The sequence below is a fragment of the Triticum aestivum genome, chromosome 7D (assembly GCF_018294505.1).
Source record: "Triticum aestivum cultivar Chinese Spring chromosome 7D, IWGSC CS RefSeq v2.1, whole genome shotgun sequence".
NCBI lineage: Eukaryota > Viridiplantae > Streptophyta > Magnoliopsida > Poales > Poaceae > Triticum > Triticum aestivum.
In genome coordinates this window covers 95,912,788-95,927,353 of record NC_057814.1, presented here as the reverse complement: position 1 = coordinate 95,927,353, position 14,566 = coordinate 95,912,788, and the positions used below count along the sequence as shown (strand labels likewise).

The window sequence follows — 14,566 nt, the reverse complement described above, 5'->3', positions numbered from 1 at the left end:
ACATCCATTTGCCAAATTTCATTATCATAAAATGCGGCAATTGCTAACATGATTCGGACAGACTTAAGCATCACTACGGGTGAGAAGTTCTCATCGTAGTCAACTCCTTGAACTTGTTAAAAACATTTTTCGACAATTCGAGCTTTGTAGATAGTAATACTACCATCATCGTCCGTCTTCCTCTTGAAGATCCATTTATTCTCAATGACTTACCGATCATCGGGCAAGTCAATCAAAGTCCATACTTTGTTCTCATACATGGATCCTATCTCAGATTTCACAGCCTTAAGCCATTTCGTGGAATCTGGGCTCATCGTCGCTTCCTCATAGTTTGTAGGTTCGTCATGGTCTAGTAACATGATTTCTAGAACAGGATTACCATACCACTCTGGTGCAGAATGTACTCTGGTTTACCTACTCGTGCATATAACATCTACGCATAGACCTGGCTCGGATGCCACTGTTAGGGAAGGCAGTAATTTTAAAAAAATCCCTACGCACACGCAAGATCCATCTAGGTGATGCATAGCAACGAGAGGGGAGAGTGTTGTCCACTTACCCTCGTAGACCGAAAGCGGAAGCGTTATGACAACGCGGTTAATGTAGTCGTACGTCTTCACGATCCGACCGATCCTAGTACCGGAAGTACGGCACCTCCGCGATCTGCACACGTTCAGCTCGGTGACGTCCCACGAACTCTAGATCTAGCTGAGGTCGAGGGAGATTTTCGTCATCACGACGGCGTGATGACGGTGATGATGAAGTTACCGACGCAGGGCTTCACCTAAGCACTACAACGATATGACCGAGGTGGAAATCTGTGGAGGGGGGCACCGCACACGGCTAAACAATCAACTTGTGTGTTATAGGGTGCCCCTCTCCCCACGTATATAAAGGAGGGAGGGGGAGGCCGGTCGGCCCTCCTTGGCGCGCCCCTAAGAGGGGAATCCTACTAGGACTCCAAGTCCTAGTAGGTTTCCACCAAAAGGGAGAGAGGGGGAAGGAAGGAGAGGGAGAGGGGAAAGGAAAAGGAGGGCGCCGCCCCCCTTCCTAGTCCAATTCGGACTCAAGGGGGAGGGGCAGTGGGGCCTGCCCTGGCCGCCCCTCTCTCTCTCCACTAAGGCCCATCGAGGCCCATTAGTTCCCCCGGGGGTTCCAATAACCCTCCGGCACTCTGGTTTTATCCGAAACACTTCCGGTGTCCGAACATATCCGTCCAATATATCGATCTTTATGTCTCGACCATTTCGAGACTCCTCGTCATGTCCGTGATCACATCCGGGACTCCGAACTACCTTCGGTACATCAAAACACATAAACTCATAATACCGATCGTCATCGAACGTTAAGCGTGCAGACCCTACGGGTTCGAGAACTATGTAGACATGACGGAGACTCATCTTCGGTCAATAACCAATAGCGGAACCTGCATGCTCATATTGGTTCCTACATATTCTACGAAGATCTTTATCGGTCAGAAAGAAAACTAAAAATCATGAAGTTCCCCGGTGAATCTTTCTCTCGGCAAACCGCATAACGACATACGTTGTTCCCTTTGTCATCGGTTTGTTACTTGCCCGAGATTCAATCGTCGGTATCTCAATACCTAGTTCAATCTCGTTACCGGCAAGTCTCTTTACTCGTTCCGTAATGCATCATCCCGCAACTAACTCATTAGTCACATTGCTTGCAAGGCTTATAGTGATGTGCATTACCGAGAGGGCCCAGAGATACCTCTCTGATAATCGGAGTGACAAATCCTAAGCTCGATCTATGCCAACTCAACAAACACCATCGGAGACACCTGTAGAGCATCTTTATAATCACCCAGTTACGTTGTGACGTTTGATAGCACACTAAGTGTTCCTCCGGTATTCGGGAGTTGCATAATCTCATAGTCATAGGAACATGTATAAGTCATGAAGAAAGAAATAGCAACAAACTAAACGATCATCGTGCTAAGCTAACAGATGGGTCAAGTCAATCACATCATTCTCTAATGATGTGATCCCATTAATCAAATGACAACTCATGTCTATGGCTAGGAAACTTAACCATCTTTGATTCAACGAGCTAGTCAAGTAGAGGCATACTAGTGACACTCTGTTTGTCTATGTATTCACACATGTACTAAGTTTCCGGTTAATACAATTCTAGCATGAATAATAAACATTTGTCATGATGTAAGGAAATATAAATAACAACTTTATTATTGCCTCTAGGGCATATTTCCTTCAAGATCGCATCATATCTAATAAAGTACGGTTACGACGTTCGGACACATCATTATGCTGTGGTGTTCCAGATGGCATGAGTTTGTGAAACTATTCCACATTGTTTGAATTGAAGGCCAAACTCGTAACTCAAATATTCACCTCTGCGATCAGATCGTAGAAACTTTATTTTCTTGTTATGATGATTCTCTACTTCACTCTGAAATTCTTTGAACTTTTCAAATGTTTCAGACTTATGTTTCATCAAGTAGATATACCCATATATGCTCAAATCATCTGTGAAGGTCAGAAAATAACGATACCCGCCGCAAGCCTCAACACTCATCGGACCGCATACATCAGTATGTATTATTTCCAACAAGTCTGTTGCTCGCTCCATTGTTCCGGAGAATGGAGTCTTAGTCATCTTGCCTATGAGGCATGGTTCGCAAGCATCAAAGTGATTCACAATCAAGTGATTCCAAAAGCCCATCAGCATGGAGTTTCTTCATGCGCTTTACACCAATATGACCTAAACGGCAATGCCACAAATATGTTGCATTATCATTATCAACTTGGTATCTTTTGGCATCAATATTATGAATATGTGTATCACTACGATCGAAATTCAATAAACCATTCACATTGGGTGTATAACCCTAGAAGGTTTTATTCATAAAAACAAAACAACAATTATTCTCTGACTTAAATGAATAACCGTATTGCAATAAACATGATCCAATCATATTCATGCTCAACGCAAACACCAAATATCATTTATTTTAGGTTCAACACTAATCCCGAAGGTAAAGGGAGTGTGCGATGGTGATCTTATCAACCTTGGAATCACTTCCAACACACATCATCACCTCGCCCTTAACTAGTCTCTGTTTATTTTGCAACTCCCGTTTCGAGTTACTACTCTTAGCAACTGAACCAGTATCATATACCGAGGGGTTGCTATAAACACTAGTAAAGTACACACCAATAATATGTATATCAAATATACTTTTGTTCACTTTGCCATCCTTGTTATCCGCCAAGTATTTGGGGAAGTTCCACTTCTAGTGACCATTTCCTTTGCAGTTGAAGCACTCAGTTTCAGGCTTGGGTCTAGCTTTGGGCTTCTTCATGGGAGTGGCAACTTGCTTGCCATTCGTCTTGAAGTTTCCTTTCTTTCCCTTATCCTTTTACTTGAAACTAGTGGTCTTGTCAACCATCAACACTTGATGTTTTTTCTTAATTTCTACCTTTACCGATTTCAGCATCGCGAAGAGCTTGAGAATTGTTTCCGTTATCCCTTGCATATTCTAGTTCATCACGAAGTGCCCTTTCAGGATATCCACACACTTCTTCTATATCGAACCAAGGCCGCTTCCTTACCCTAGCTCCATGTCACTGTCCTGCAAATAGCAGAAAACGAAAGGAAGAAACTGTTAGTGCAAAATCAATGATATATAAGTTAGATGTGCAATACTTATAGAGCACATCTATAGATGTGCTTTAGCAAAACTGACTTTTATTTATAAAGCGAGACGAACTGTCTTTTCTGTGGATCCAAGGCCGCTTCCTCACGCTAGCTCCATGTCACTCTTGGCTTAAAATAAAATAAAATAAAGCTCCATGTCACTGTCCTGCAAATAGCAGAAAACGGAAGGAAGAAAGTGTCAGTGCAGGTTCCCGACATCACCAAGGAACATCTGTCACAGCCACAGGAGCAATCCCGCGCCTCCGCGCCGGCAGCTAGCCGGAAAAATCATCACAATAATAATTCGCGAGAGCCAATTCAACTCCGTTCCATGTGGCACACCCTCCAGCTCCTCGTGCTCTCCACTGCAGGCCCCCCTTCCCATCCTTGTCCTCTCTCCCACCTCCCTTCTTCCTCCGTTCTTCCCAGCCCCAAGCCATTTTGCAGTTAGTTCCTGATCCCGCGGCGGAGGCGGCGGTGGCGGCTCCCATCTGCTGTCTTCCGCCTTGCCCCTGAGTTGCGTTTCTTGATGTGTTGGTCGTGACGGGCAAGGTGGAGGAGGAGCTTCTTCTTCCCGGCCGGGTGCCCGCCGCCTGAAGATCCCCTTTCGAGGGGCGGTAGGTGAGGGGAGATGCGCTGGGCTGATCCCCATTACTCGCGCATCCATTTCTTGTAGCCGAAAGATCTGTTGTTCCAGAGGTACGTGCGCAATGTTTCCGTATATTTTTGTGAATCCCTGATCCGGGTTCGTGGTCGCTGAATTGTTCCGGGCCTGTTGTCATTTCTTTTTCTTGTAGAAATGTCAAGATTATGCAATGCGCTCCGGTTCTTATCCTCGTCTCTGTTTTTCTCTTGTTTATCGCCCATAAAAGTCAATCCGTGAGCTCAATGCCGATGCGGGTGGTTGTGCTATTCCTCCTTGGAGCAACGGAGCCCGTTGTCCCTGAGAAGGACAGGGGACAGCGACCCGTTTCTCCTAGTACTGTCTGCGCCATTATTACTGCGCCTGCCAACAACTCGATTATTAATTATTAGGAAACTAATAATAATTGTAGTAAGTTAGAGAGCGTTTTACCCACCGTTTCTTGTTTCAGTTGTGGATATTGTCTTGTGTAAAGATGGCGCCCTTGGTTTTATTCCAGCTCTTTTGAGTGTTGAGTCAATTTGTGGTAGGTTCCTGAAGGAAGATGCTGTTTGTACTCTTTAATCCATGTGGAGTGCCCAGTTGGTCAGAGTAGTATTACCCTGTTGGATCATCTGAGGCTACTTTCTTGCAGAGGGATGCCACCTCGGTTTAGGTTTCTTGCTTATTGTGTCAATTTGAGTTTTATTTTTTCAGAAGGTGAGCCAACATTGCTGCCATTTATGCCCATTGCCTTCTTATAGGGGTGACCTAGTGATCCAGTTACTAACTTATTGAGCCCTTAATGTGGATCCTTCACTATATTAATGTACAAATTTCTGGGGTTATGCTATGCCATTTTGGTGCTTCTCGGAGTGGAGAGGTGGCTTAGTTTCCCCTTTTCCTGAATCAGTTCCCTGTAGAGTGTCCATGTGGTTGAATTCCCCTACCATATCAATTTGGGGGCAATTTACTCTACATACAGGCCAGCTTTCCATTCTTGGTACACTCATACCGTTGGCTTCAGAATTGTATGACCTCATAGCGTGCTCAAGTGATTAAATTCAATATATGGCGAGTCCTTAGTAAGTGGTACTAAGATTGTGCATTAATAGGTAGAAGCACCATGGGACTCCTAGGTATGATGGGTGACTCCTTCGGCTGCTCAGCTACCGGTGAGCGGCTCGTCTCTGCTGCGAGGGATGGAGACATCCAGGAGGCTAGGGCCCTATTGGAGCTTAACCCCCGGCTTGCACGATACTCGACATTCGGTATCCGGAACACACCCCTCCATTACTCGGCGGCAAAGGGCCACCACGAGGTGATTCACTCCACACATCTCTTTCGTTATCAGTTTACAATTATTTTTAGCTACTTTTGTTAATTAATGTATGTGTGTTTGTTATTGATTGATAAGTAATTTCATCTTCCTGGTAGATTGTTTCCCTGCTAATAGAAACTGGCGTTGATATCAACCTTAGGAACTGCAGAGGACAGGTGAGCTCTTTTTTTTTATCTCCCACCTTGTTCATCATTGGTATCCAATTCTTGATGATCCATAGTATGTGTTATTACTTTTGAATATTTATAGAGAACACTTCTTACTCGGTATACAGAAATGGATCGAGCATAATTTTCCCAAAACTATTTTATTTTAATATATTACCGAGAACTGTCTAGTTGCAATCTTACAAGTATATGCATTTCCCATATATCTGAGGTCGCTCAGGTCTTAGAAAATGATATATCAGTTGTTTCAAGTAGATGGAAGTAAGCTGCAAAATGTTACTACTTTCTCTTAGTTGACTTCTAGATAATAAAAAAACATATCCTATTGGAACATTCTTGAAGGGGTGATTTGATGTCACCTCATTATGTTCTTTCTATTTCTGTTCTATTGTGAAAGAGAATATTTCTTTGTTCTGGTACCAACTCTAAACGCAACAATTTCCGTGCAGACTGCTCTGATGCAAGCTTGTCTATATGGTCATTGGAAAGTTGTACAGATCCTAGTTCTTTTTAAAGCTAATGTAAGTGAATATCAATTTTTTTGTATCTTTTTGTGATCACAAAGAAGAACTTGTTTTTGTGTTAAACTGGGCTGTAATTTGTACTGATGCAAGTGATATGTATTTTTAATCTTAGATTCACAAAAAAGATTGTTTTAGTGGTGCAACAGCAATTCATTTTGCCGCCCTGAAAGGTCATACCCGGTGCATCCGGCTTATTGCGGCTGATTACGTGCCTAGTTTGCCGGATTTTTGGAGCATCATGCGCGGAACAGCCACGGGTGAAACAAATAAGGAAGCTTTTGATGCAGCGTATGTCAAATTCTGACGTTCATCTATGTTGGCATCTATTTTTTATCGTTTATGTTGGCATCTTCTGATAACTAGTAAATAAATATCCATTTTCCTTTGCTTCCCAGAAATCTCCAGAGACTAGTTAATGCAAAGTCAGATGGAGGTGTCACCCCTCTTCACTTGGCAGCTCTTCACGGGCATGCTGAGAGCTTGCAATTGCTGTTAGACCTTGGAGCCTCTGTCTCTGAGGTCACAGTCAACGATGGCTCAACTATTGATCTCATAGGTAAAAACTGAACAGGGTAAAAAAACATAAAACTGTACACAGAATGTTAGATGTTTGACTGAATTCAAGTAGTTATTGTTTAGGAACTTGGCCGTTACTTCTCACATCAAATGTGCAGAAAAAGGGGAAATATTCTGAACTTCTTTACATGTTCATATATTAACAATTCCCTAAAATTGCAGGTTCAGGAAGCACGGCCCTTCACTATGCAGCTTGTGGAGGAAGTGCTGTGTGCTGCCAAGTATGCATTGAATTCTCCCTTCCATAAAATATCAAGTAATTGACCAATTCCCGTTTACTGATTGCCGTAAAACAGCTTCTCATTGCAGCAGGAGCACACATGGGAGCTGAAAATGCTAACGGGTATGCCTAGGGAATTCCATGTTTGTATTCTAGAAGTATTTGTTTGTACACTTCACAATGATTGAAAATCTGAGAAAAGGTTGTTACTTTACAATTGCCACATTCTGATATATTTACTGATGTCACTTGATAAATTTCACGCTTTTTTTTGGGCTCTATTATCAGAATTTCTAAGCTAACTATGGTAAATGCTAATTAGCTTGACTAGTGTCTGCCTAAATATATCCATTTTCCTTTGCTGAATTCAAATGCTAAAACCAGTTGGCTGCATTTTGTGCTTATGTCCATTGTGATGTCATATGCCGGCCTGGATTTATAGCTGGCATTCAACTTATGCTTATGCCTCGTTAGAAAACAATTTCTGTGTGGTTCACTCTTTTCCAATGCTGTTTCCTTGAAGGTTGAGTCCTTTGATGGTGGCTCGTTCATGGCACAAAACTGGTGCTGAAGGCGTCCTAAGCAAACAGCCAGAAGGGAGACTACTAATTCTTCCGTCACCATATCTATCTCTTCCACTGATGAGCATTGTCAAAATCGCTCGGTGAGTTCAAATACCAGACAGAGTATGTGCATGCTGCTGTCATTTTGTCACGTCTTAAAATCCTATTTCATCAAACCTATAATGTTTTGAAATAGAATTGAAATTTGTCCAAAGTATCAAGCATCTGTACTCATGTACAGTACCAACCTTGTGCACAAAGCCACAATCATTTACTTAATTGAACAGAGTCCGTAAGTAAGGTCACCATGTCTCGGAATGTAGATGCCTATTGAAGGATAATTTGCACCTTAATAGATGCAGATTATTGAGAATGAGAAAAATTGGACTTTATCTCGTTGGGCTTTCAAATTTTTCCTGAGGCACATTTCCAGTTAACAAAGAACAGAGAAACAATTCCCCATTTACAGACCGACTCATATTTGATCGTTCACAGGGAATGCGGATGGAGAAAAACCTCGGCATCATCTAGTAGTTGCCATGATCCATGTGTGATATGTTTGGAGATGGAATGCACGGTAGCTGCAGAAGGTATCAACAGACTAATCCTCATGCTGAATAGTTGTACCTCATCTTATCCATTTTCATACGGATTTACCATGTTTTAATAGGTTGTGGCCATGAGTTCTGCACCAAATGTGCGCTCTATCTGTGCTCCACCACCAGCAGCTCGACATGTACCCGCGGGGTGCCGGGCTCCATATCCTGCCCTCTGTGCAGGCACACAATAGTCTCCTTTGTGAAGCTCACAGGCACCACCTTCCTGAAGGAGCTTCCGTGGACCACCTCATCGTTGGCTCTATGTGCGGCAGGCGCAAGCACTGGCTCGTTGCGTCGCCAGTCGGACATCCGTCGCCTACGCTCCTCCTCGGTTCACCTGGGATGCTCCTCTTTTCGATCCACCGGCTCTGGTAGATTGTCGTCGATCAAGTTGAATTGCGGCAGGCTTGACGAGACGCTGCCCTGCCTCGTCAGCTGTATCAGGCCGGATGTGCGGCGATCATCTTCGTACAGGGAAAGAGTCGGTAGTAGATATTCAGAGTTTTCATAATGCTCTGCTCCTTTTTGTTGGTGTCGTGTGCCTCCCTTTCGTTTTGTGAGCTGTAGGGAGTTTGGTGATTCAAACTTGTGCAGCATCTGTTCATGTCTATCTGTTTGTTTGTTTGTTTGATTTCTTTCTCAGTTTCTTCTAAGTTTTTTTTAAAAGACTTGTGTATCATTTCATTGATAGGTGGAGAGAACAAACACACGCACACTCAAAAAGGTTCGACTCGCAGCCACGTACACAAGAGCTGGCGTGACTGAGACCGTCAGCAAGAGAACAAAGCGGGGCAATCTTAAAAAAAAAATGGGGCAATCCCTGTTTCCTCAAATGAATTGATGATGCTGCTTCACACTATTGGCAATGTGATGGAACAAATCCGAAGCACCCTAAACCAACGTCGAAAGTATCACTCTGGATACACCGGAGTTGTACCAAAGTAGTTGAGTCAGTCTATTGCATCATCTTGCATCAACCTACGAATCACCTCACGGCGGCAAATTTTCGTGTTTTGACCCTTTTCTAAAACCTATCGAGATCTGGCCCTAGTTTGACATTTTTTCGAGATCTATCTCTTTTGCTATCGTCAGGGTCCATGGCGGTAGAAACATCCCTACCGCCAAACAGACTGGCGATAGCCTGTACAGTCCTACTGCCAAGGTGCTCGGTGGTAGGCACGAGCACGCACTGTGTTCAATACTTAGGAGAAATTTGCGGTAGGGCATGCAACCCTACCGCCAGGGACCTTGGCCGTAGGCTGTTATACCCTACCGCCATGGACCCTGTCGGTAGGAAAAGGCCAGATCTCGTATTTTTTTCAAACTAGGGTTAGATCTCGAATAGATTTCAAGAAAGGGTCAAAACACGAAATTTAGCTCCTCACGGCCCACAATGGAACCACCATGTTTTGACATATTGTTCTTATGCATGTCCATCGTCATGATTAAAGTCATGTCCTCATCTTCGTCCATCTCATATTTCTCTACGTAGGAAGAATCATCCCACAAATAGGATTCAAACGAACTCATATACAACACTATACTTTTAATTACAATCTACTCCTATATCACAACAAAAAAATGAGAAAAAAAACCTTTAAGGCTTTTCGTTGAACACCTTTTTTTTCGTTGAACACCTAATATGCAAGGAGGATAGGGATGGCAGTTTTGCCCATGGGTATGGGTACCCGCGGGTACCCTACCCAGAAACAACGGGCATGGGCAAGACTTGGAGAGATTTTGTACCCACGGGTAATGGGTATCCATACCCACAAAATATATGGGTAGGGCATGGGTATGAACTTATGTCCATGGATAACCCAATGGATACCCAGAAAATGATAAAGAAAATGAAAATAGTTCCTATGACAAGATCAACATACAACTCCTATGGCCCAACCCTAAATCTCGTATTCCTTAAACCATCCATAGCTTATAGGCTTGTAATCACCTGCTCGCCACTCCTCTTACGGCCTATGTGACTCCTCAAAAAGACGAAATGTCGACTCTTCTCTATTGGACTGTTGTCCAACGATCAAGCTATCCCCACGCACCGCTGCTCATACACCATTGATGCCTCCAAGAGGCCTCCCACACGAGGAGGCTGTGTCTGTGCTATACTGCTAGCCCATCATCACTTAATTTTTAAATTCATTTCTCTACCTTTAAAAAATTTAATGTTATACATTTTACCCACTGGGTACCCATTGGGTATGGGCACGGGTGTTAATTTATACCCATGGGTATTCAAGTGGGTGGGCATAGAAAGTTTCTGTGGGTATGTGTTTGGGCAGAAGGAGGTTGTACCTGCCCATACCCTACCCATTGCCATCCTAAAGAGGAGAATTTTGTTCGGCTGCTTGTCGGGCCGAGGTGGTCAGCGAGCCGGCTAGGAATGGCCCCGGGGTGGTCTTCGTGACGTCATGGAGCTGGAGGTTGCGGCAGCAGCAGTTGTTGCTGCGCCGTCTGAAAGCTGAGAGCTCTGAAGGAGCAGCGGCTCGACCCGATCGCAGCGGTCACAAGGTGGTCGTGCCGGCCACTAATTAACCTCAACGACTGCCACAAGTGCTACAGTATCATTAATGATGGCAGAGGGGCGGCGAATGGCCGGAATCGGCGCAAATCGAGATGGCCACGGATCCCAAATCGACAACGGCAGCAGGGGCTGTTGCGGCCGTCTGAAGCGGGCGAATTGGGTGGTGGAATGCAGAATCACAATGGCATGAAACAGTGGGATGCCACAGCCGACGGTCGCCGGGGGAGGGGGGGGGAGGTAGGGCGGCGAGAAGTTTCAGTGGCAGATCATGGTGCACGCACCTGCATTTGGTTTTTGCGGTAGCCAGTAGGAGTGCTGCCAATATGCAGCACTTCAGGCCAAAAAATAGGGTTCCCAAAAGACGTGCATAATCATTTGAAGACACATCATCTTCTTTAGTGCGATTTCAGGATCCAAATGTCCCGCAGGGTGCCATGCCTGTTGAACGCCCGGATCCTTTGAGATATTAAACCCATTATAAGCATGGGGAGAAGGGCAGCCAACACATGACGCAAGCTGGTTGGTCGTGGTGAGAAATCTTTTAAAATATATATTTTTAGATAAAGGTGTGGATTTTTTTAAATGATTTTTTAGATGAAGATGAGGACTACACGTATTTTTTTAAATGGAGAACTATGTAAAATGGCGCTCACCAGTAGGCTACATGGTGGTATTTTTTTTTCTTTTTTCAGATGGAGGTGAGAATTTTTTCTGAGATGCTTTTTTACATGAAGGCAAGAACCCCATGTATTTTTCTAAATGAAAACAGGCGCACAACTTTCTCTCAAGCAGCGTCACCGGATGGCACCCCAACCACTGGTTTACACTATCCGTTCTAGGCCCTTCACTACGATAGGGTACGAGTGTTTACACATTGCCACCACCACATCCTTTGTGTCAGATCAAGTTAAAAAATTGCACTGACAAGTACATCAATATTTTTTTTCTCAAATACGCACGAGTGTGCGTACTATATGTTGTACAAGGGATGGGGAAAGAGACCCCTCCACATTGGCTAGTACATGTTACAAGTTACATGTGGACCAATTTCACCGTAGCAACGATATAAATAAAGCTAAATCCTCTCATTCGCCCACCTCTCAAGCGCTCCGACTAGAGGCTCTACATTCCGTCTAAGCAGGGCCGTTTCCAGAAATTTGGGGCCCTGAGACGAATCATAAAATAGAGTCCTGAATTTGAAAAATCGTATAACTAAAGAAGTTTTTAGAGAATACCTCGGATTGCAGTGGCCAAATAATACTTCATAGCTATCCAAGGAAAACCTCATGCCAAAGCATACATAAAATTTCTCGACACACAGTATATGAAAAATTGGAACTCAACGCTTGATGATCGAACCAGATAGCTTAAACATGGTAAAACAAATGCAAATAATAATAAGGGATACAAAAGATACCTAATCAATAGTTTGCTTCATCCATTCCTCTCATATGTGTAGACACTTCTGTTGTTGATGGGCGCCAATGAAAATGATGTCATCATCATATTTTTTCTGTAACATGAAATGATCTAAAAATGCATCAAGTCGGGTTTAATCCTACATAAGCACATTTATTTTTCAGTTCAAAATTGGTCAATTGTTCAAATGCATCAATTTAGAAGTTAACACACATAGCATGTGAGTTCAAACTTTGAATGCATCTCCTATTGTTGCTTACCTCTCTCGTTCGAAGAAATTAGTAAATTACCCACTGATTACTGGCCGAAGCGACGAGCAGCACCGGTGTTTCTTGGCTTTGGAGGGACAGCTAGTCTTCGGTGTAGTGGAGGCAAGGCTAGCGTCCAGCAAGTCAGGCGGAGGACATGAATGACTTCCAGCCATGGTACGCTGGTGCTAGCACGGATCAGCAAGTAGGGGAGCTAGACTGGGGAGATCGGCCGCCGCCGGCGCTCTGCAGAAGACCAGCAATCGTGGATTCATTGCACGGCGGCTGAGGACTGGCAGAGCGAGAGCTCCTGTCTGACGCTCGTTAGCGTCAAGAAGAGGAGCTTTCGCTGAAGGTCGATGCAGATGGGCCGGCCCATCTAGAGGTCAGGAGCTCGAGCGCGTTAAAAGATCGCCAAAAAATACACCGCGCTAGCGAGGAATCGAACCTGCGACATCCCGATCGGCAAGTCCAAACCAACCAATCGAGCTGATATATTTTAGTACTTTTAAGTCAGCGCGATATCTTAAAGTACCAGACAACGTTTGAAAATTTTCGAACAATTCATGAAAATCGAGAACAAAAAATAGAAAATTATGAACACAAATTGACAAACGCGAAACCCTTTTTAAAACTATGAACAATTTTTGAAATTCGAACAAACTTTTCAAACATGAACACTATTGAACAGTTGAACAAAAATTTCAAAATTCCAAAAAGATGAACAATTTTTTAAATATACATTGAACATTTTGTATTATACGCTGAACAATTTTAAATACATACTGAACAATTTTGTGATATATGCCGAACAAAATTTAAAATATACTCCCTCCGTTCCTAAATATAAGTCTTTGGAGAGATTCCACTATGGACCACATACGGAGCAAAATGAGTGAATCTATATTCTAAAATGCATCTATATACATCCGTATGTGGTCCATAGTAAAATATCTACAAAGACTTATATTTAGGAACGGAGGGAGTACATTGAATATTTCTGCAATATACGCTGAACAAATTTTGAATTATGAAAAAAATAAATTAAAACCATGATTTATTTCCTCAAATAATGAAGAAAATACAGAATTTCAAACTTTTTTTAAAACGAAAAAGGCAAAAGAAACAGAAACAGAATAAAAAAAGAAACAAAAAAGAATAAAAGAAACAGGAAAAATTACAAAACCGGCTTCTAGAAGGTTCCCAAAACTGGTTTTCCTGGGCGAAGTGGGCCGGCCTGTCGCGCGCAGGAGCTCCAGCGCTTCAGCAAAGTCGCCTCTCCTGGACGCACACACGCGTCAGATAGGATCTACCTGGCAGAGTGGTCACGAACCTCCTAGAGCTCAGGCTGTAGCGGGCCACGCGCGGGCGGTTTACCTTCACGTTTTTTTGTCAATCGGGGGCCCTGTGCGGTCGCCACCTTGGTCCCCCTCATCGACGGGCCTGCCCCTAAGGGTGTGTTTGATAGGGTGCATGAGGGCAAAAGTTTCCAATTCGACCCAATTTTGCTTGTTTGGTAGGGTGCACGGGCTCACCTGAGCTATGCCCATCTCATGCATAAAAGGACCCTCAACCATGCTCATCTCATGCACCCCAAACAGGGTGCATGAAGGCAGCCATGCTAGCCCTGACCCTCGTCCCCACCAACCAGATCACGTTCAGATATGTTTATATTTTCAAAAAATGTTCATAATTACAAAATTTGTTCAATTTTTTGAAAAAATTCAGAATTACCAAAATTGTTTAAATTTCGAAAAAGTTCAGAATTTTGATTTTTTAAAAAATGTATAAAATTTCAAAAAATTGTTCTAAATTTCAAAATTTGTTTGAATTTTCAGTAAATGTTTTAAAAAATTCAAAAATGTTCGAATTTAGAAAAATCAATATTTTTTGAATTTTGAAAAAAATTAGAATTTCAGAGAAAGTTAATTATTTTTAAAATATTCAAAATTTCAAATTTTGTTTAAATTTTCAAAATATATTCAAAATTTAGTTAATTTTGAAAAAATGTTTAGAATTTCAAATTTTGTTTAAATTTTCAAAATATGTTTAAATTTGTTTTTATGTTG

General features: G+C 42.9%; 1 protein-coding gene across 1 annotated transcript; it reads left to right on the top strand.

The window, feature by feature from the left end:
• The first annotated feature begins 3,885 nt into the window (after positions 1-3,885).
• LOC123166316 (probable E3 ubiquitin-protein ligase XBOS35) lies at positions 3,886-8,929 on the top strand. The gene is made up of 11 exons (XM_044584097.1): positions 3,886-4,380; positions 5,419-5,624; positions 5,741-5,800; positions 6,262-6,333; positions 6,449-6,624; positions 6,732-6,892; positions 7,075-7,133; positions 7,209-7,255; positions 7,656-7,796; positions 8,191-8,285; positions 8,366-8,929. Exons 2-11 carry the CDS (start codon positions 5,430-5,432, stop codon positions 8,803-8,805), a joined length of 1,446 nt encoding a protein of 481 aa, XP_044440032.1. The 5' UTR covers positions 3,886-4,380; positions 5,419-5,429; the 3' UTR covers positions 8,806-8,929.
• Positions 8,930-14,566: the final 5,637 nt, after the last annotated feature.

Coding starts and splice junctions, on each gene's coding strand:
- LOC123166316 (XM_044584097.1), top strand. CDS start 5,430: ATGGGACTCCTAGGTATGATGGGTGACTCCTTCGGCTGCTCAGCTACC. Junction 5,801..6,261: donor TTAGGAACTGCAGAGGACAG/GTGAGCTCTTTT, acceptor ATTTCCGTGCAG/ACTGCTCTGATGCAAGCTTG. Junction 6,893..7,074: donor CTCAACTATTGATCTCATAG/GTAAAAACTGAA, acceptor CTAAAATTGCAG/GTTCAGGAAGCACGGCCCTT.